The 19,523-nt window shown below is 38.8% G+C and overlaps 2 protein-coding genes across 3 annotated transcripts in view; both read right to left on the reverse strand.

Annotated features, from left to right (window-relative positions):
* The window catches only part of kansl1b (KAT8 regulatory NSL complex subunit 1b), an 83,792-nt gene extending 79,395 nt beyond the window's left edge, over positions 1-4,397 (reverse strand). The window contains exons 1-2 of the mRNA XM_079635353.1: positions 4,372-4,397; positions 3,205-3,309 (exon numbers count right to left, since the gene is read on the reverse strand). The gene's annotated coding sequence lies outside the window, so the exon portion shown is untranslated. The remainder of the gene's footprint in view (positions 1-3,204; positions 3,310-4,371) is intronic.
* A 1,302-nt stretch (positions 4,398-5,699) lies between these two features.
* Positions 5,700-18,099, reverse strand: cdc27 (cell division cycle 27). 2 transcript variants are annotated; one of them, XM_079635365.1, is made up of 19 exons: positions 17,818-18,099; positions 16,584-16,659; positions 16,142-16,289; positions 14,301-14,426; positions 11,917-12,014; positions 11,622-11,794; positions 9,816-10,027; positions 9,511-9,622; positions 8,993-9,108; positions 8,814-8,913; positions 8,511-8,715; positions 7,911-8,083; positions 7,617-7,769; positions 7,319-7,527; positions 7,080-7,197; positions 6,757-6,885; positions 6,603-6,677; positions 6,331-6,496; positions 5,700-6,256 (listed from the first exon to the last, which is right to left on the reverse strand). In XM_079635365.1, the coding sequence occupies exons 1-19, from the start codon at positions 17,842-17,844 to the stop codon at positions 6,171-6,173; spliced, it is 2,502 nt and encodes an 833-aa protein (XP_079491491.1). In that variant the 5' UTR covers positions 17,845-18,099; the 3' UTR covers positions 5,700-6,170. The 2 variants fall into 2 exon arrangements, with proteins under 2 accessions (XP_079491491.1, XP_079491490.1); XM_079635364.1 differs by having other exon boundaries at positions 5,700-6,259; positions 17,818-17,993.
* Between the last annotated feature and the right edge of the window lie 1,424 nt (positions 18,100-19,523).

Here is a 19,523-nt window from a genome sequence, read left to right on the forward strand (position 1 = left end):
CACCGCCTTGAAAAAAATTAAAGCACTTAGTCAATGGTATTGATGTGTTACGTAACAGCTCTTCCTGTAAGGAGGGGATGTAGGACAATGATAAATCTGGATGGAAGGAAAAGTACACAACAGCTCATAATCATATGTCGACCCCTGGAGACTCTTAAAATATCCCACAGACAGACTTTAACAATTCAATACATTTGCTGTGCAGTCAATGTCATAGAGAGCAAAACAGACTTTTCCAGTACAGAACACAAAAGGCCTCAAAACCAGGAAATAAGAGCAAACGGAACAAACAGCACAAGAGAGAGACATGGCCTTTACCATTAAGGATCAATACAGTATCCATCTATCAGACGAAGGGGGAGGTTTGGGTCTAGGAAAGTCTTTGTTTCAACCATGTTTTAACCCCATCTAGGAACAACAAGGTTTCAGAACGACAAACAGGCCCCCCATTAAATAAATTACAGTCAATGTTGTGTGGGACAGACAATATAATGTATCTGAATGTCTTAAAAAAGGGCGAAGCATGTTAAGGTTCAAAAGGCACAACAATAAAAGCACGTCATTAAAGAGGGACAATACATCACGAATGTCTCTTCAAACCATAAACATCACGTACACATGCGGAACCTGTTATATTTGAGACCTGAGATCAATGGTGTGCTGCGAAAAATATGCAACGTAACACATTATATAATGGAAAAGTACAGCGCGGTAAACTAACCACAGGTTGAGCAGGTTAATGTTCTATTACACCTAAAGCCATCTGCTGTCCACAACCAGGCAACATACTGCGCTAAATATAAATAAACCCCCGAATTATACGGAAAATAGGGGCTAGGACGAGCTGAAGGCCATAAAGAATCGCTGGCTGCGTTTCGAAAGCTGGCGTGTTGCCTAGAAAAACAGCATTTTTGGACATTATTTCGCTACGTTTCGAGACGCAGCCGATGGTTGTGCTGCGCGAGGATAGAGACGATTCTGTAAAAAAAATCTCTCGCGACGTCAGTCCGGTTCAGCGGGGCGAGGGCAAACCAAAGGGGGAGAGGGAAAAAACAACCAAATATTATGTAATGCAGCTAGTTATGGAAAACTCCCCGTGTCCGGTCTCAATGCAAAAGTTGTAACGTTAACTGTTTACCGTACGATTGCGTCATTTTTACACATACATGCGTATGTGTAATTCCAGTACTGAATAGACCCCGGAAATCAAATTTATGTGTCATTTGTTTTCTTTAAAAGATATTAGAATAAATAAATAAAATGTGTGAGTCTTAAAGGGCCAGTACGCGTTGACTGTACAATGAATCTGTATTACTGGAAATCCATGTGATGCATAGGCCTGGGAAGACATCCAATAACAGATCTTAATGCAATGCACAGGATTCGCACAGCACAGGCGAAACCCTACTGATCTAGATGCAGCAGACAGACATATACTGCGCACCCAACCCGTGATCACACGCGCATATTGCATGGGTTTAACCTACTCAATGCAAAAGCCTCTGAGTGAACGAACTCGTCTCATGTGTGATTACCAACTACGTGCTTTCGTAAAGTTGACACGTATAATTATGTCTGTGCTAGTCGGGCTGATTTTGCAACCTTGATGGTCTGACTTTCAACGCCGCCTACTTTATGAGTTTAACCAGAACAAACCGTGGAAAATAACTACCGAGAGCTAAAGGCGTCCGATCTGAGCCGCATTTATAGAGTTAACGCGCCCTCGACATGCACTATTTCACCGCACGTCGATTTAGTGCATAATTGCGTTAAAAATGTCTGAAGTTGCCTCACGCCACCGAGTTATAACTAACAAAGAGAAAAGGAGGAACCTACCACGTGATGGGGAGCCAATTCCGGGGGAAATTGATGTAATAAATCCCCACGCTTAAGAAATATAGTAGTAATAACTGACAGGCAGAAGCAATTATCCAGATGCAGATTCCACTGTTGCACGTTCAGGTGGAAAAATCCCCGGCCTCTCGCGCGCTCCGGTGTTCGGTAACCCCCCTCCTCTTCCTCCTCCCACTCCTCCAGGCTGCGTTTAGGAATCACGAAATGGGCGAAAGAAACGGGGGCAGTCGAGCTATAGGAGCCCAGTCGGCTGTTTTTCAATCGCCCCCGACAAAAGCCACGTATAAACAGAGAAATGTATCCCTTTTCCGGTCGTTCTTGGAGCGCAATCCCTTCTCTCCTCCTCCGAAAGGTCTTCGTGTTCGATTTCGGCTGTTAAAACCCCGTTTTCGTCCGTTTTTTTATTGTTGTCGTTCGAGGGGGAAGCGACGAGCTCTGAAAATGGCGGCTCGCTCCTCTCCCTCGGATTGCGAGTCTGACAAACAGAAAGAAGCGGAGCGGCGCAGTGGCGGGAGAGAGACGCGCTACTCTGACTGGCCGCTAGAGGCGCCAAGCTTCCTGACATAATGCGTCATGACATTAGGGGGCGCCAAATTTAGACGTATAGTACATCACCAAATCAATCCTATTCAAGCAGACGCATAATTGGTCGAAACCAGTCAGAATCTAAATTTTACCATAATTCAAATGTTTACGTTTAAACAAAATAACATACTACAAAATATGGATGAAAACAGCACAAGTAAGTAGTGCCTAGAGCCCTGCCTGTTGTTGCACGTTTAAAGAAGTTCTAAAACAAATGTTGTACCAGTAGAGGGAACTCAAGGGCGTCTGAAGTGCTCTATAGTGACCAAGGGGTATGAAGTGTTCAAGAAAATAATACCCAGTGGAGTGGAATATGACAGAATAGCCACTATAGAATAAGTTAAACGTTATACAAGACCCCTGTGTGTAAACTTAAATACAAGATTTGTATTAGTAGTTGCAAACAGAAAGACAAAAATTAGCAACAAAGTGAATATAAATCAAAATATGCTTAACACTATGTGGCAAAAACAGCCTTTTATCATAAGAGGTTAGAAATTATGCAACCACGATGAGGAGGGTTTAGGGCTTCCTGTTTACAGGGGCCCTCGTTAATAAAAAGACAGCACCATCTACTGTTTAAAATGGGAATACTCTATTTTTTTTTACTTTTCTGTGGCACTGTGGTATTTAGCTGACCCTTTTTTGATTATTCTAACAACTTACAGAATACATACATACTACAGAGATACTACATGAACATCACACTAAAATATATTACAAATAAATGTAAATAAACATGAAAATAACTTAAGAGTGTCAGACCTTAGAGATGACTGGTTTCCGCCTATGGTTTACTGGAACCTCCATTATTAATCCAAATGTAACTTGTAAACTCAAAAACAAATAGACGGCAATCCAACCTGCAGTCTGAAAAACAAACAAACAAAAAAGATCGTTAGCATATACATTTATTATTTTAATAGTCCATATTCATAACAATAACATTCATGATTTGAATTGTATTTTTTATTTATAATATTATTTTTACTTAATATAAATTGCACAATTTTAAACTTATATTTTAAAAGTTTTTAAATATTACACCTACATATTCATAACATAATATAAAGCTGCAAATGTATCGTGTCTTTCACTTATCACAGTCAGATCTTTGGGAGACAATAACATGAGAGAACTTATTTCATAAAGTTAGTTCAGTCAGATCAGTGAAATGTAAAAAAAAAAAAAAAAAAGAATAATAATAATTCTAACAAAGTAAAATAAAAAACAACCAGCGCATTAGAAACGGCATCTGAAGCCAGATGATGGAGTTTCGGAATGTGTTCCAAAAGCACGTAAGCCGCCGTAATACGTGCGTTCAATATGCTGACTTGGTAGGCAGCTCACTAGGTTTTGAAACACAACTACAAACAATCAATTCCAATATAATAAATAAAACGTGTAGAGTATAATAAAGATATTAATAAGAGGTGCAGATATACAGCAATTTAATTAGATACGTTTTTTAAAATAAAGTTCAGTATTAATTTCGTTTACTCATGCCCGTTCACAGTAGGTTTAGCATGCTAACATCATCAGCTGACAGTCTCTGCTGTATTACAGCCTTTCTTTCATCACCACTCACATCTTGAAGACGAATTCAAAGGGTAACAATTTGGCTGACATTCTTACTTGCAACTACAGGAAAAATACAATTTTATAGTTGGTTTGATTTTATTTGGAGGTTAATTCTGATGGACTGAGAGATTTTTTTTGAACCCAAACAATTTTTGGCCTGTTGACTGCAATCTCCGGGATGAAAATACTTTGTCATTATGTCTACCGCTCATCGAATGAGATGAAAAATGAAACAACGTTTTCCTTTACACCTTATACAACATTTTACGTTGAAAACAGTATTTTTCCTATACTAAAACAGCAAAATAAGTATATTTTACATGACAGAGTACAGAATTCACGTTCACTTACCTGCACAGATCAACCAGACTTGAGCCGGAAGTACCGCCTCATTTCAACCTATGATTGGTCAGTGGGTGGAAAGCCGTCCGCTGATTGGCTGGTTTGTGTGTTTTCTTTAGTGAGAGATGGGCGAGTGAAAGTATAAAATATATAACTTTGCTAAAGAGTTGATTATTGTTTATTTGTTTAAATTTATTGTGTATTAAATATACAAGTACCCAACACACTGTCACGTTTGAACATACCTCAGGCCTATTATATTGCTTAATATCGCAGTATCTTTGTCTGTTGTTGTCATTCTCGCAACTGTCGTAAGCTATTTTATAAATGTCAGCGCATATCTATGGAAATACATTATTATTAGACATGTATAATTAAGTTTAAAATGCCGAAGCCTTCTTACATTGTCCAGTGAAGGAACATCACATTTCAATAGGTTTTTACAGCAGTATAAATAACTGTAGGCATTCGAGTGGAATCATGGCATTTTGATGAAAACCAATGGTAGTTTTACAAGCCTATGTACTTTTGAACAGTGTTTAAGAAAAAGCCAAGTTTAGATAAGTGTACAGGTTTCGTATTTTTCTTCAATGAATACATCAGGACTTTCAGTCAAAGTTGTTTATTCTATTACCTTTTAATTCCTTAAAATGTACAATAAGAAGCATTTAGCAGAGATCAAAAACATTTTATAATAATAAACATGTTCTGGTAAAATAAAATCCATGAAAGATACTTTGTGCACATTTTCTATGTTCATCAGTATTATCCTCAACAGCACCAACATTTCAGAAAATTGTCTCAAGAAGTCTGACCACTGGTCACTGTGCCATACAATAGTGTTGTACATTTGGACATTGTGGTATGGGTTCCTAAACACACAGTAAGACTAATGTGTGCCAAGGAAACCACCACACCCATACGCTTATCATTTAATCAACAATTCTCTAATCAATGTCTTGCAGCTAGGCAGAAATATGGATGCAGATGTTTTGAAGGTTCATAACTGTTAGAGTAAAACAGATAAATGTGTGAGTGGCAAATTGTTCTGAGAAAAAAAAAAATTAAAACAAGTGCTTATTGAGTATCACTCACAAGTTTTAAAATCTGGTTGGGGAAATAACTGCATCATCCAGAACTAGTACTTTCTATGGTTAACTTTCAAAAAGATTTTTCTTCTAAACAGATGGCAATCTGATAGAAGATATGCAGATTACATTGAATCTCTTAAGCCAAAAACTTTTCATTTGGATGTGGGCAGAAAGGGCTTTTTTCTCTCCCAGCAATTATGTTCCATGAAGAAAAAGGGAGGGGAGAGGAATCAAAGGACTACCAACTCTTACACAGGTCTTTATTCAGAGTAAATGCCGATAAAATAACATAAAAGGCCTACGCATTAAGACAGGAACATCGATGAATGTCTGTGGCTCTTTTTTGAGTCTTGAATTGACAATTAACTTGAGAAGACAGTGGAGTCATTGGCAAATAAGGGCAATTTGAGCTCAGACAGAACTTGAATTCTTCAAGTTTTCATGTCTAAGATAAAGGTGACGATGCCAGTGATGATGAGGGATGAGACAGGACCAGACGATCAGACCGATGAGAGACCTTTAAGGCATGATGACGAGGGGGTGGAAAAAGGCAAGAACGAATGATGAAAATAAAATGACAGAAATGAGGAGGTACTGTTATTAGCAGCAGTTTGTTTTCCTTTTTTTCTTCTTCCTCCTTTTTCAGAGCTGGAGTCTTTGAGTAGCCCCCAAATTGGCATTTTTTTATTTTTTTAAGTCCAGAGTGGTGTCCAGGGGCTACAGAACCTCATCGCTCTCCGCGGCGTGGAGCTGTGTGTCATCAGCGTCTGTCATACTGCTCTCCTGTGACTCCTCCACCTCCGCTGCTGAGACCAAGCAACAACATTAGATAGAGCACACAGCACCACTTAAACGGCTCACTGGGTAGGATACTTACTTGAGTAGTAGGGATAGTCATCGGGAGTGACAGGTTCATCATCATCTGGGAGGTATCGCTTATCTATGGCCTCTTTGATCTGATTATTGGCCCCTTTGGGGTCTAAGTCCATGGCCCAAGAGAAGTTCATTAGTGCCAGATGAGTCTGGCCAAGCTTCTTATAGACCTATAAAGTTGATGTACATTTGTTTAGTGGACGTTTTTAAAATGATAATATCAGCATATAGCTGATGTAAAATATATTCAAGTAAGCAGCTGAACTTTAGGTGTACCTTTCCTATTAAGAAGTAAACAAGGGACTCTTTGGGCACTATTTGCTTTAGCTCTTCAAGCTCCTGCAGAGCCGCCTGTGAAGAATAAATTAGTTACTTAACATTAAAAAATGTATATGATCTTGGCCAACTGATGTAAGAAGTTGAGAAGTACCTTGTACTTTTCATTGGCAAAGAGAATAGAGGCCCTATGAAATTTGCATAGCGGGTTCTTGGGGTCGATGCTAATGGCTCTGTTCAGGGTCTCCAGTGCATGGTCTGATTTTTTCAAAGCATGTTGAACCTGATTTGGAGCACACGAAAATGGATATAAAGATGCAACAATGCAACAAGTACACATAGAGCTAGTCTGACATTCCAAAATCCAAGTAACAATCTTGCACTGTCGTTTACCTAAGAAATAAGAGCATGTGGCCCACAAATTCAGGCTGAATCACTTTAGGCTGACACTATTCTCCCTGCATCAGATTTACTCACCACTCCAATATGACAGAGCAGTACAGAGCTCTGAGGATTGATGCTCAAAGCCTTCTTGAAATGAATCTCAGCTAGGTTAAACTTCTCCTGCTTGTAGTAAATCATTCCCAAGCCGTACCTGAAGTAGCAGACAACATAAAATTAATTAGTGAGATTCAACCATTTCATTTTATGCACTTGAGGTTTAATCAAAAGTAGTCTCTCGTTTCCAAAGCCAAAGAGTAGTGTCTGAACCATACCAGGCATTGTAGTGACGTTTATTGAGGCGTATAGCATTACGGAAGCAGCCCAAGGCTTTCTCCAGCTCCTCTGTGAGAACTAGTTCATGTCCTAATAGTGTGTATGCGTATGCAAAGCTGGGGTCCACTTGGATGGCCCGTGTGAAGAACTTAATGGCAATGTCATGCTCCCGCTGTAAGCTGAAACAGTTACCGGCTACACACCAGGGCTGTACACAGAGAGAAGAAAAAGTAAACCATGAGATAAAGCATTGCTAACAAAACCTGTGCATTTGCTATATTGCAATGAGAAACTTACCTCTGGGGAGTTTTTGTCCATGTCAGTGAGATCTTTAGAGAGTGCAGAAAGCGCCACATCCTTCTGTAAATGCCAGAGTGTTGTGGAATAGATCTCCATACCTTCCACTCGATAGCTCTCGATACGCCGGACTTCTGAGAAAATCCTCTCCGCCTGGTTAAACAGACCGAAAAATTCAGTCTTGATTACCTTTTCTGTAAGAATAACTAGAAATAAATCATTTTTACCACTGATCATTTCTTGAATGCCTTCAATTATAAATTATGTCATCTGATTTAAGCAGCCCTGACTCACCTGCATGTATTCAGCCAGTTCAAAGTGGGCTCGTCCGATCTGACCCAGCACCCACCCAGTGTTGTAGTGGTGTGAAGGCAGCTGACTTAAGATGTTAATGGCCTCTCTGCAGTTATAAGAGCAGAGAGCTAGATAGCCCCTCCCAATATCCCGCATCAACATCATCAGCCCATCTGAATAAAACAAACGAAAACTTCAGTTTAGCATAAATGTAACTATTTGCAAAAGTAATAAAATAAGAAAGATAGATTCACATGGTGCCGCACATCACGCATACAGCTCAACTAACGCGATCGTTTTAAAGGTGTTTAAAAAACAAAACACATATTTGACAATCGGAATTTCAGTGTTTCATGCTTTAGCTAATACATTTGTGAATATTTAGAATAAAAAAGGAAAAACGACAAAAGCAGATCATCATTCATTCAGCGCTGTTGTGGTTGCGCAGTGTCACGTGACAAGCAATGACGCGTCACCATGGAAACCATAAAGTGACAGATTCTAAATAACGTTCGCCTTGAAAAACTCACGCTGGGGGGTCTGTTCGAATATTTTAAACTAACGTGTGAAAGGGTTATAAAGACGAGCATTCTCCGATACCTGCAGCAGCCTTTTGTAGATTAAAAGCTTGGAACTGTGGTGAGCTGATGTTGCCTTTGCACTCCGACATGGAAGAATCCAGCTTGAGGATCTCAATGCTCTCATTCAGGTTAGATGGGGTGATTCCTCCCTTACCCGTTTTCGTTTTGGTCTTTCGGTTAGGAATCTTGGTGGGGAACTTCATTTTCAGCTTCTTACTGTTCTCCTGTTCAATTTCATCATTAACAGAGTGTTAATAAAACCTTCTCTCTTTTTTTTGTTGCAAATGTATATGCGGAAACTTGCATGCGTAAAAGACAGTACCTTGGCAGTGGAGCTGGCACTGGTGAAGAGTCTTGAGCTCCGCCGTGGCTGCACATTTGGGGGAGCAGCAATGGTTGGGCTCAGCACTTGCGGTGTAGTACTACAAACCAGAACGAGATGTCATCAGGAGCCATTATCATAGCTATTAGTTGCCTGTATAAATGTGTAGTGACATGTACCTGGTCTGTGGGGCAGTGGTCTGAGTTTGGTTGAAAGGGTTTGGAATGACCTCTCTGCTGTTGCCACTCTGTGCAAACACTGACTTCGTCCCCACTTGGCTGATTCTACTGACGGCCTGAAATCGGGAAGGGGATCATTTATTTTTTTACAAAGCCTTAAATAAATGTTTTAAAGAGTTTATTTTGATAGTCTGTATTATAAATGTGACACAGAAAGAAGGATTTTCACACTCTTTTGGAATAATGACATAATACATGTCATTCAGCAAAACAATTCAGCAATAAAAAAAAATAAAAAATTAGGGTGCAAAATAGTAATGTACAAACTAAATGACTCTCTTCCAGTGCAATAAACCTTGAATAATGGTATAAAACGTAAAACAAATTAAACTAAACCTGCATTCATTCATTTGAAATCAATCAATCAATCAATCAATTCAAAAGTGTAAAACAAAGCCCCTTTAAAAAGTCCCATGGGAATATTAAAACAGCAAGCTGCTATAAGCAAAGAAGATTACCTTCTTTGGAGGGCCAGGCGGAGGAGGTGGTTCCATCCCAGTTCCACTGTGACCGTAATTCTGCAGGTACGTTGGGTCTCCCGGGCTCGGCTCCAGAGGCAAAATTCCAAAACTTTACAGTTTTAAACAAAGAACAATTACTAGAATGAAATCATAAGATAACCAAAGTTCTGCAAATTTATCACATTCATAATCGGAATCAATGAAGAAAAAATAAGTACTTGGAACTACATTAAAAAAAGTATTATGCATGTTAAGTGTAGCAGCCCTAATGTTCAATTTGGGTCTCTCAAAGTGGTCGTTACCTTGGTGTTAGGGGGCTGAGTGTGGCTGTGCCCCCCAGCAAACAGCGGCCGCTTTTGGGTTTGTTTTGCACCTGTTTGGATAACAGAGAGCCACTGGTGCCCAGTGGAATGGAGTCTGGCGAGATGACGGAGGAGTCAATGTAGGACACAGAGGAGTCCGTATTCAGGGAGTACTTTGAATTAGAAGATTCTAGATTGAGCCGGTTTAGCTCCTTTAGAGAGGGAAGAAAGACAATGCCAAGATATAATGAAGACGATAATTATAGTGCGAATAGAATAGAATGAGGCATTTATATAGCGCTTTCATATATACTACTGTACACCCAAAGCGCTTTGCAATCATAACAGGGTCACATGTAGCCACACACAGGGCCATATAGTTCACAACGTTAAAGGGTTAGTTTACCCAAAAAGGAAAATTATGTCAGTAATTACTCACCCTCATGTTGTTCCAGCCCCGTAAGACTTTCATTCATCTTCAGAACACAGCTCTCAGATTTAATAAAAAATATCTTAATTTGTCTCACTCCTCCATAGGCTTCTATTGTAATTGAAACTTGCCAGCCCAGAAAGTTAGTAAAGACAATGTTTAAAATAGTCCAAGTGACTACAGTGGCTCAACCATAAGTTTATCAAGCGGCAACTTTATTCAACTATTCATTTTCTTCTGTGTGGGCCTCTGAGTGAGTTCACGTGTAACAGCGCATCGCTTCTGGGTTGTACATTAGAACGTAGGCATTATTTTTGTTTTTATTGTGCACAAAAAGTTATGGTTGAGCCACTGTAGTCACTTGGACTATTTTAACGATGTCTTTAATAACTTTCTGGGCCTGAAAGTTTCAATTACAATAGAAGCATATGGAGGAGTGAGACAGCTCTCAGATTTAATAAAAAAATATCTTAATGTGTGTTCCGAAGATGAACGAAAGTCTTACGGGGTTGGAACAACATGAGAGCAAGTAATTACTGACAGAGTTTTAATTTTTCAGGGAACTAACCCTTTACATATAATAGTCAACCCATGCCCCTCATATTCTTAAAGGGATACTCCACCGTTTTTTCATATTAAACTATGTTATTCCCTTACTAATACGAGTTGATACATACCTCTCTCGTCTTAGTGCGTGCACTTAATCGCTCTGGCGCGCCGCGACACTTTGATAGCACTTAGCTTAGCCCAGTTCATTCAATAGGGGCCAAGCAGAGAAGCTACCAAACACCTCCATGTTTTCGCTATTTAAATACAGTTACTCAAGTAGTGTAATTCGACCTAGGACGGTGACGCAAAACAAAACGTTGCCCTTTTCTAAGCGTGTAAAATGGATAACTATATTGTATGGCGGAATACCATAGCAAGTGCTTGGGAGCACTTCGACTTGGCGCAGTAATATCCTCTGGGAGAGGGAGCGGAGGCCGGTGAGAGGATTTTTCACGAGTGAAGATATTACTGCGCCAAGTCGAAGTGCTCCCAAGCATTTGCTATGGTATTCCACTACTCGAGTAACTGTATTTAAATAGGGAAAACGTGGAGGTGTTTGGTAGCTTCTCTGCTTGGCCCCTATTGAATGAACTGGGCTAAGCTAAGTGCTATCAAAGTGTTGCGGAGCGCCAGAGCGATTAAGTGCACGCACTGAGACGAGAGAGGTATGTTTCAACTCGTCTTAGTTAAGGGAATAACATAGTTTAATATGAAAAAACGGTGGAGTATCCCTTTAATGCATAAACAAATCTGTCTTTATAAAACATAAAATGCAAATCTGTCTTTATAAAACATAAAATGCATGGCAAACCAGAGGAAGGACATACCAAAGTATCCTGTGGGGTCTCCATTAGGACAGTGTCGACTTGCCTATGTCCCATGTTGTTACTAGGTGTGTGTGCAGGGCTGATGGGAGGCGGGGGGATGCCTCCTCCACTGCCTCCACTGAAATTCTGCAAGGAGGTCAATCTGAAGATCTGCTCTGGATCCGGTCGTTCCCCTGTAGCACAGAGGGCACAGTTTAAAATCACATTATCTAACATCTCCTCATGGAGTCCTGTAACTGTGTAGCTTGGATAAGGTTGGATAATGACCCTAATTAATAACGGAAAAGAAACTCACCAATCTGACATAGAGACTCAAATGGAGACCATAAGAAAGGGTTCTCACTCATGCTCTTTTGGTAACATTCAGCTCCTTTTGCTATTCGATCTGTTTTGCTGCTGGGACAAAGAAAGCTGTATTAGGTTTTGTGCATGATCACCTTTTGCCCCTGAACATTTTTCAATTAATAAAATACCATTTTTGGGTTACTGCCAAAATACACAATAGGCTGAAAATGTCAACAAAAATCAAAACTTTATAATCCAATAACAATCTATGACAAAGAAAACAGCAGTTTTTTGTTCAAATGCAATGTAAATGACAATGGATTATTTGCTGTAAGAAAATGTCACCGCTTCTGTGAGACGAAAGAACCACAGCTTCTGTGAGATGCTCACGGAGAAACCCAAACACACAGCGAGTGCAACAGCACAACAAACTCGTTGAAGTCCACAGAGGTGTATTGCAGATAAAATATTTATATTTAAAATAAAATGATTTTCAAATATATATATCAGCGAAGTAATACCGTACCTCACAGCACATCCAATACAAGTATATGGAGTTGGACAAAAACTACGATAAGACCTGTTGGAAAGCATCTTTTGCAGCAATTTTTGTGTGAGCATATCAGTGAACACCCCTGACCACTCGGTGAGTTTCACGTCTTTGTAAACAAAAATTGAATGCGTTTTAGGAAGGATTATTCCAGTGCACCTATGCATTGTGGAGGTGGGTGGGGTTGGGGGGGTGCTGCTACCACAGAAACCGAAAATTCTCGGGACAGCAGCATGTGTCCAAATTTCAATCTTAACCGTTCTATTAATCAGAAACAATCTGAAAACAGGGCTTTAAGTGTAAAATACCGAACTTGTCCTTTAAACAAAATAAGAAATATTACTGTAACATAACACAGCAATAACATTTACATTTAAAAAAAATGTAAATAGACTAGAGTATTTAAGAATAAAAATAATAATATTTATATTTTACAGAAAACTTATTTTGCAGGGTTACCTGTTAACATGCAGGCAGCCTATGACTATAAATCATTAGAAAGGTCTAAGGATGTATTATAAAATATGATATAATAATTTTAAAAATCTGTGACTATTTTTTTCTTTTTGTCAGGAGGTATGCAGTCAAAAACGAGTCCATGTTTTTAATATGAAATATGAGCCTTTTATATACGTCTACTGTGGGGGAAAAAACGTCTGTATACTGGAGAAAAACACTAGCCTAGTCCTACCAGACTCTCGTACATTTAATTTGTACAGAGAGTCTGGCCTCTCTCCATTGACAATCGTTAACTTCCTTGAAGGCGGGTACTCTGTTGTAGGGCTGCACAATTAATCGAATTTTAATCACAAATTCAGACAGTCGTTTACGGAGCAAGTTGCTAAAAAAATATTTTTTAAATATCGCACGATCACGCGAATTTGATCGTGGGAAGCCAAAATCGTGCGATATTTCAAATGCGTCAGCTCCATATTAAAGTTTTTTTTTTTTTTTTTTTTGCAACTCGCTCCGTAAACCACTGTCTGATCACGTGGCTCCATGAGCCAATAATCAGAGTTGTTCCTTGCACCGCGCAGCTTAGTTTCTAGATATAGAAACTAGAATGTTTTGCCGGACTGGACAAAAGCGAAGCGAACTGGGCGAGAGAGACCGAGTGTGTCTGCGCGCGAGCAATAGTGCACGAGAGAGACCGAGGGTGTCTGCGCGCGAGCGACTTCAAATAAAAAGAGACTTTTCAAATAACAATGACTCTGAATTATATTCACCGACATCGGGATCCCGCTTACATGACTACCTACCAAATAAATCAATAATTTGACAGAAAATATTGATTTAAAAATGCGCCCTCGTGCAGAAACTCCAAATATGCCTTGTAGAAGTAATTCAATGACGTTCCAGGAAATCCCTATTCAGCTAAAACAGCTGTCGCTGTAGATGAATAAAAAGATAGAAACGCTTTCTTCTATTCTTCAAGCCTTCTCTGGTATTTTCATAATAATATATGAATTATATTTAGTATATTTATATTTATAATGCAATACAAATTGACAGCCTTTATCACTGTATATAATACTTTAAAATTTATATTGTCTCCCTAATTCCATGATAAGAAGCCACATCTCAGCCTTTTAATTTCATTTATTTGTGCAGCCCTAAATCTCCATGAGTGCAAAACAAAATACTCAAAACAGTCCTGTCTGTCTCTAAATCCATTACAGATAAAGAGTCTTGGTTCCAGCCTGCTGTATCCACAAGTTAAACAACAAAGACTCTCACTAGTGTCTCTTTCCCAGGAACAACTGCAGAGAAGATATCACTGTATTTTCATTAAGGTTCACTGATTTCAGTAGGTCAAGGTAAGTAGACAAACAATCTCAACATACCAGTAGATTTGCCCCAGCAGTGCCAGAGTGAAGCAGGCCGAGTCTCCAAACTCAGTAATGATGTCGTCTTGGCTCTTCTGTTTGTTCAGGACTCCTCCGGTCAGGATCTGTTCTCCCTCTGCCAACCTGACAGAGAAAATACAAATAACTCAAACAGTATTCATCGTTAATGAGATCTATAGCTTTCAATCCCAATCATTCTTATGATTAACATCCTATATTTCATTACATGGCCCTCAGGTAGAGATGTCAAAAGTACTTCTTCAATACTAAAGCGCAATGCAGCACCAGGCGCAACGCATTTATCATTTTCACGTCCTGCGCCACGTTGTTTAAATAGCAAATGCATTTGCACCCATTTGTGCGCCCATGGGCGTGCTGGTCTGAAAACGAGGTGTGTGCAGGCGCATTGTTGGCGTGTTCCTATTTTGAGGCAACAGAAATAGACTGCGCCATTGACCAACTGAAACCTGGTCTAAAGTCAATGGCGCAATCTTTTTTTTGTTATTTAAAGAGCGCGTAAGTAATGTGCGCCTATAGGCAGGTACACAACGCACGTACACTCTTGTCACGCCCAACAGCACACAAACTAGCTAAATATAAAAAAAATAAAAGGATTACAATGTAAAAGATTAATATTGTGTACATAAAGATATGGTGGAATCCGCTTGTCCCAGCATAGATGGTCTGCTTTGCCATTTAACCTCACGCACGAGCAGATCCGTTTCCTCTCTGGAGACGCGTTCAGTCTTTCCGCTTGCAAATTCAGCCATGTAAATAGCGAATCTGCCATGGTGCGAACACAACTGGCTTTTAAAAGGAATGGGAAATTACAATCGGTTTGTTTTTTTTGCACGTTACGCCTAAAACACACCGTTATTCATTATTCAAGAGAATTTTAACGTTTTTAATCGAATTTTAACTTACCATGCGCTGGGCGCGCCAACCATTTTTCCCGTCGTTAAACTAGCAAAAGTGGATACGGATATTAGTGCCGTGCGCTTTAGACCATGCGCTTAGAAAAAAAAAAGGGCGTTAAAATAGGGCTCGAAGGGTTAGTTCACCCAAAAATGAAAATTCTGTCATTATTTACTCACCATCATGTCGTTCCAAACCCATAAGACTTTCGTCATCTTCAGCACACAAATGAAGATCAAATGAAATCTGGGAGCTTTCTGTCCTTCCACTGACAGCCTACACAACTACCACTTTCAAGCCCCAGAAAGGTAGTAAAGAAAATCAAAAAGTATTCCATGTGGCTCCAGTGGTTTAACATCAATTTTATGAAGCAACATGAGTGCTTTGTTTGTGCAAAAAAAACAATAAAAATGACCACTTTATTTAACATTTTTTACCATGATTCATGCGTGTTGTGTTGACGCGAGGGCAAAATTTGTAGCGTGAACGCGCATTGGAGATTAATATTTTACAACCTTTCTGGGGCTTGAAAGTGGTAGTTGCGTAAACTTTCAATTGAGGTACAGAAAGGTCTCAGATTTCATTAAAAAGATTTTCATTTGTGTTTTGAAGATGAACGAATGTCTTTTGGACATAGGTTTGGAATGACATGAGGGTGAGTAATTACGGTAATTAATGACAATTTTCATTTTTGGGTGAACTAACCTTTTAAGTGAAAGTAAACCAAACTAAAGGCAGTATAAATGTAGAGACCTTCTGCTGCCCATTATCTCATAATATTATATTAGTAGTAGCTTTTTAATATTGCTATGATTGTGAGGTATTGAGTATTTAGTAAGGAATATCAGAGATATTAGAATATGATGGGATATGTATGATGATCTTGAGTCATTAGTTAAGATTAGTTGGGGAATCATCCATACTTGCTCAGTTCCACACAGCACTTGGCAAGGAGATATTTGCATTGTGGCGTGGTGCAGCTGTGTCCTTTCAGGAGGTGGTACGCCTTGTACGCTTTCCCTGAACGGTAGTAGCATGTGGCCAGCAGGAAAAGTGCCTCTTCTGAATGGACTGACAAGCAAAAAGAAAAGAATATTCAGAAGAACACAAATGATAGAAGGGAACAGGATGTTCTAAATTATATAATCAGTCTGGATTTAATATGATGGAATGGACATAACAAATAATGCAAGCAGTGTAAGGTATTTTAAACAGTTAATGTTGACGGGTAAAATTAATAAAAATGTCAGCTTCCATTTTGAGTCACACAAAGTTGTTTTAATGCAATGCCTCGGCTCAGCTCTGAAAGATGAGGGGAAATGGAGGATGTTGTCTGTCTGTACGGAGCACGATTTGTGCAATTACCCTCAGCATAGAGCCTCTCTGCCAGGAATACAGCATCTCGGTAGGCGTAGTGGTTCAGAGCATGCCAGACAGCAGCCTATGGATCAAAACAGAGCTGCTGTTACCTTCATCCCTTTTACAGTTAGCAATAAGAAAAATGCATTACAAAAATGGTCAACAATAGCACCTGCTGAATTAAGGTTAATGATTTGATTAACACCCTACAGCAAGTATACAACTTATCATCAAAACTGCAGATGAAATGAACTCCCACACAAACAATGAGACTGATAGCAGATCAAATTTATATGAAATTATTTACTGTCATTAAATCATGTCTTAATCACAATTTCGGGAAATGGTGAACGATTTCAGTATACACAAAGGCTGGAAGAGAAGGAGGGAAGCCAGCTGATATTAACTGACAGATGTGGTGCACATATAGGTGCGCTTGAATGCCCAAAAATACTGACTAGGTAGGCAGCTCCTTCCGATTTGAGACAGCCAATGTGTACACAATACACATACATTTGAGTTGATGTCTGACAGACATAACTTGCACAGGTTAAAGAGCTGTATTCGGTGAACCGTTGGCTAGCTAATATCTGAAGACTTATTAAACCCACAACCTTTAACGTTAATGTTGGCCGATTAAAACAGCATCACTTATAAATATAAATATACAAATGTAAAAGGCAATCACGTGTTATGGTTTTATTTCTAATAAGCTTATATATCAGACAACTAACCAACTCCAGAATTGCTAATCATCAAATCACTTCAAGTGTACTGGTTAATGTTACTTTCCCTATATTCTCTTCAGCAATCTCTGTTAAACATGCAAATCTACTATTTACAATTATCCTTACCCCAGCAGATATTTTCACACAGGCGTCAAAATGAAACATCACTACCCCAATAATAATAAAAAACCCAATAAATTAGGCAGCTGGCTAACCTGCAAAACAACACATTAGCTTGCCTGTAAACTACTAAGAAACAAACAAAAAAAAACTCCCCCGAGTTGACAAGCACAGCATTGATTAAAAGGGCCATTGTAAATACAAATAAAATCAATATATTGTATGTTAAAGTGCAGGTTTTGTGTGAGGTAAAGGGCAGAGGCCCTTAGCATTAGCAGCTAACTGAGGCCGCGGTGTAGCAGCGCTCAATCATCCGGTCTCTCGGGCTGGATAAAAGTCTTCTCGCCGCAACTGGGAGTGCAGCGGACTGCTTTAACATTTAATTAAAATACCTGGACAGGTTCCTGCAACACCGTCATTCCGTAGCCAGGCTCCTCTTCACCTCCTTTTTTAGTTTCTTTGCTCCTTCTTCAGTCGCTTTCTTAGCTCAATATCCACTCCAGGCCAGAAGTAGCAAAACTAGCATCGAAGATTTGAACATTCCAACCGTTATCGTGAATCCGGAAATGCCCGAACACAACCGATTCAAATACACACTTTACGATAGGGGGCGAATTCTCTCGGAAATAGCCGATTAGGAATTCTCCAATTTTCGTAATCTTCGGGCGAAGCAGGTAACGTTACAGTGACATAAAAAATAAAAGACGTAAAAAATACAATTATATACAGTGTTATGACATATCCTGTTTGTTTACCCTTGGATGCTTAGCTGGCGTGTACCAGCCTGAGAAAACAATTGCACTGATAGTTTTTAGTTGTTAATTTTACTTAGAGTTGATAACAATTATGAAAATCAAGACTCAATTTGGTTACTTTTTATGTGGCTTGGTCTGAAGTTCATGTGGGGGAAAAGTTAAAATTGGATTTGTGATGATTTGTTGGTGGAGTAGTGAAAACAGTAGCCCTCCATATGATCTTTGAAATTGGCATCTGGTTTAATAACCTAAAAAAGACAAATTCTTTAAAAAAGAAACGTTAAAAACAAAACAAAAGTCTAAAGCTGATCATGGCAGTAGAGAGTTTGACTTAGATCAGTGGTTTTCAAACTGGGGTCCGGGGACCCCCAGTATGGAAGCTTATGCAAATTTAAATTTGAAATGTAATATGCAAAATGACAATGCAATATGTAAAATGGCAATGCATCTCATGTATTTAAATTTAAATTTTCCCATCATTTGTTCAACGTTTGGTGCAAAATGAATTTTGAATTGTAAAATAAATGTACATTTGCCATTACACTAGTTTTAATATGTAAATTGAATACATATTTTAACGCTTTAAAAGTTGCAAAATTAAAATGTATTACAGAAATGAGTAGATATGTTTAACATGTTCAAGCAAAAACTGTAGCAAAATTGTAATTTAAATGTCTTTTTTTTTAAATACATTTTTTAAATTTAAATACAGAAATGCATTGCCATTTTAATTGCATTGTCATTTTGCACATTGCATTTCAAATAGAAATTTGCTACCCATAAGCTTCCATACCCCAGTGGCAGAGCTAGCGCCAGGACACATCTATAGCCTAATGTATAGGGCTCTATCTGACCCCCAGCTTGAGTTTTTATCACATTTTATTTTAGAACGTTTTATGCAGCCTATGCCTATCGCTTTTATTTTTATTTTATATAAAATATGCACACACTTTCATTAATTAGACCTAGGCTATATCATGAACTAGCCTAATCCGATTGTCAAAAAGTGAATGTGTTTTGCCGTTTAAACTCTTTGAATGATCACGTTGATCTAGTTTCCTACAATGTGTATCTGATATGAATAAAACACTCAAATTACAATTGAAAGGATTAGCCTATATTGCAGATTCCATCAGTGTATGGAATATAAAACAAACTATAAATGTATTTTTTAGGCTAGTACTTCATTTCAATTTCTATTTAAATATCTGAACCTGAAATAAACAATTAACAATGTGTGGTTAAAAACACTGAATAGGTAATAGTATGGCATAAAGCTTCCTTCAGTGGTGATTTTTGGCCCACCAAAGCTAGCCAATCAGCTTGCACTTGATTAGCCTATG

Source organism: Phoxinus phoxinus, assembly GCF_949152265.1.
Source record: "Phoxinus phoxinus genome assembly, chromosome: 1".
In the NCBI taxonomy this organism is placed as follows: Eukaryota; Metazoa; Chordata; class Actinopteri; order Cypriniformes; family Leuciscidae; genus Phoxinus; species Phoxinus phoxinus.

Coding starts and splice junctions, on each gene's coding strand:
- cdc27 (XM_079635364.1), bottom strand. CDS start 17,844: ATGACGGTGTTGCAGGAACCTGTCCAG. Junction 10,028..11,621: donor AGACCCCACAGGATACTTTG/GTATGTCCTTCC, acceptor CCCTCTCTAAAG/GAGCTAAACCGGCTCAATCT. Junction 8,716..8,813: donor GTGCCAGCTCCACTGCCAAG/GTACTGTCTTTT, acceptor GAAATTGAACAG/GAGAACAGTAAGAAGCTGAA.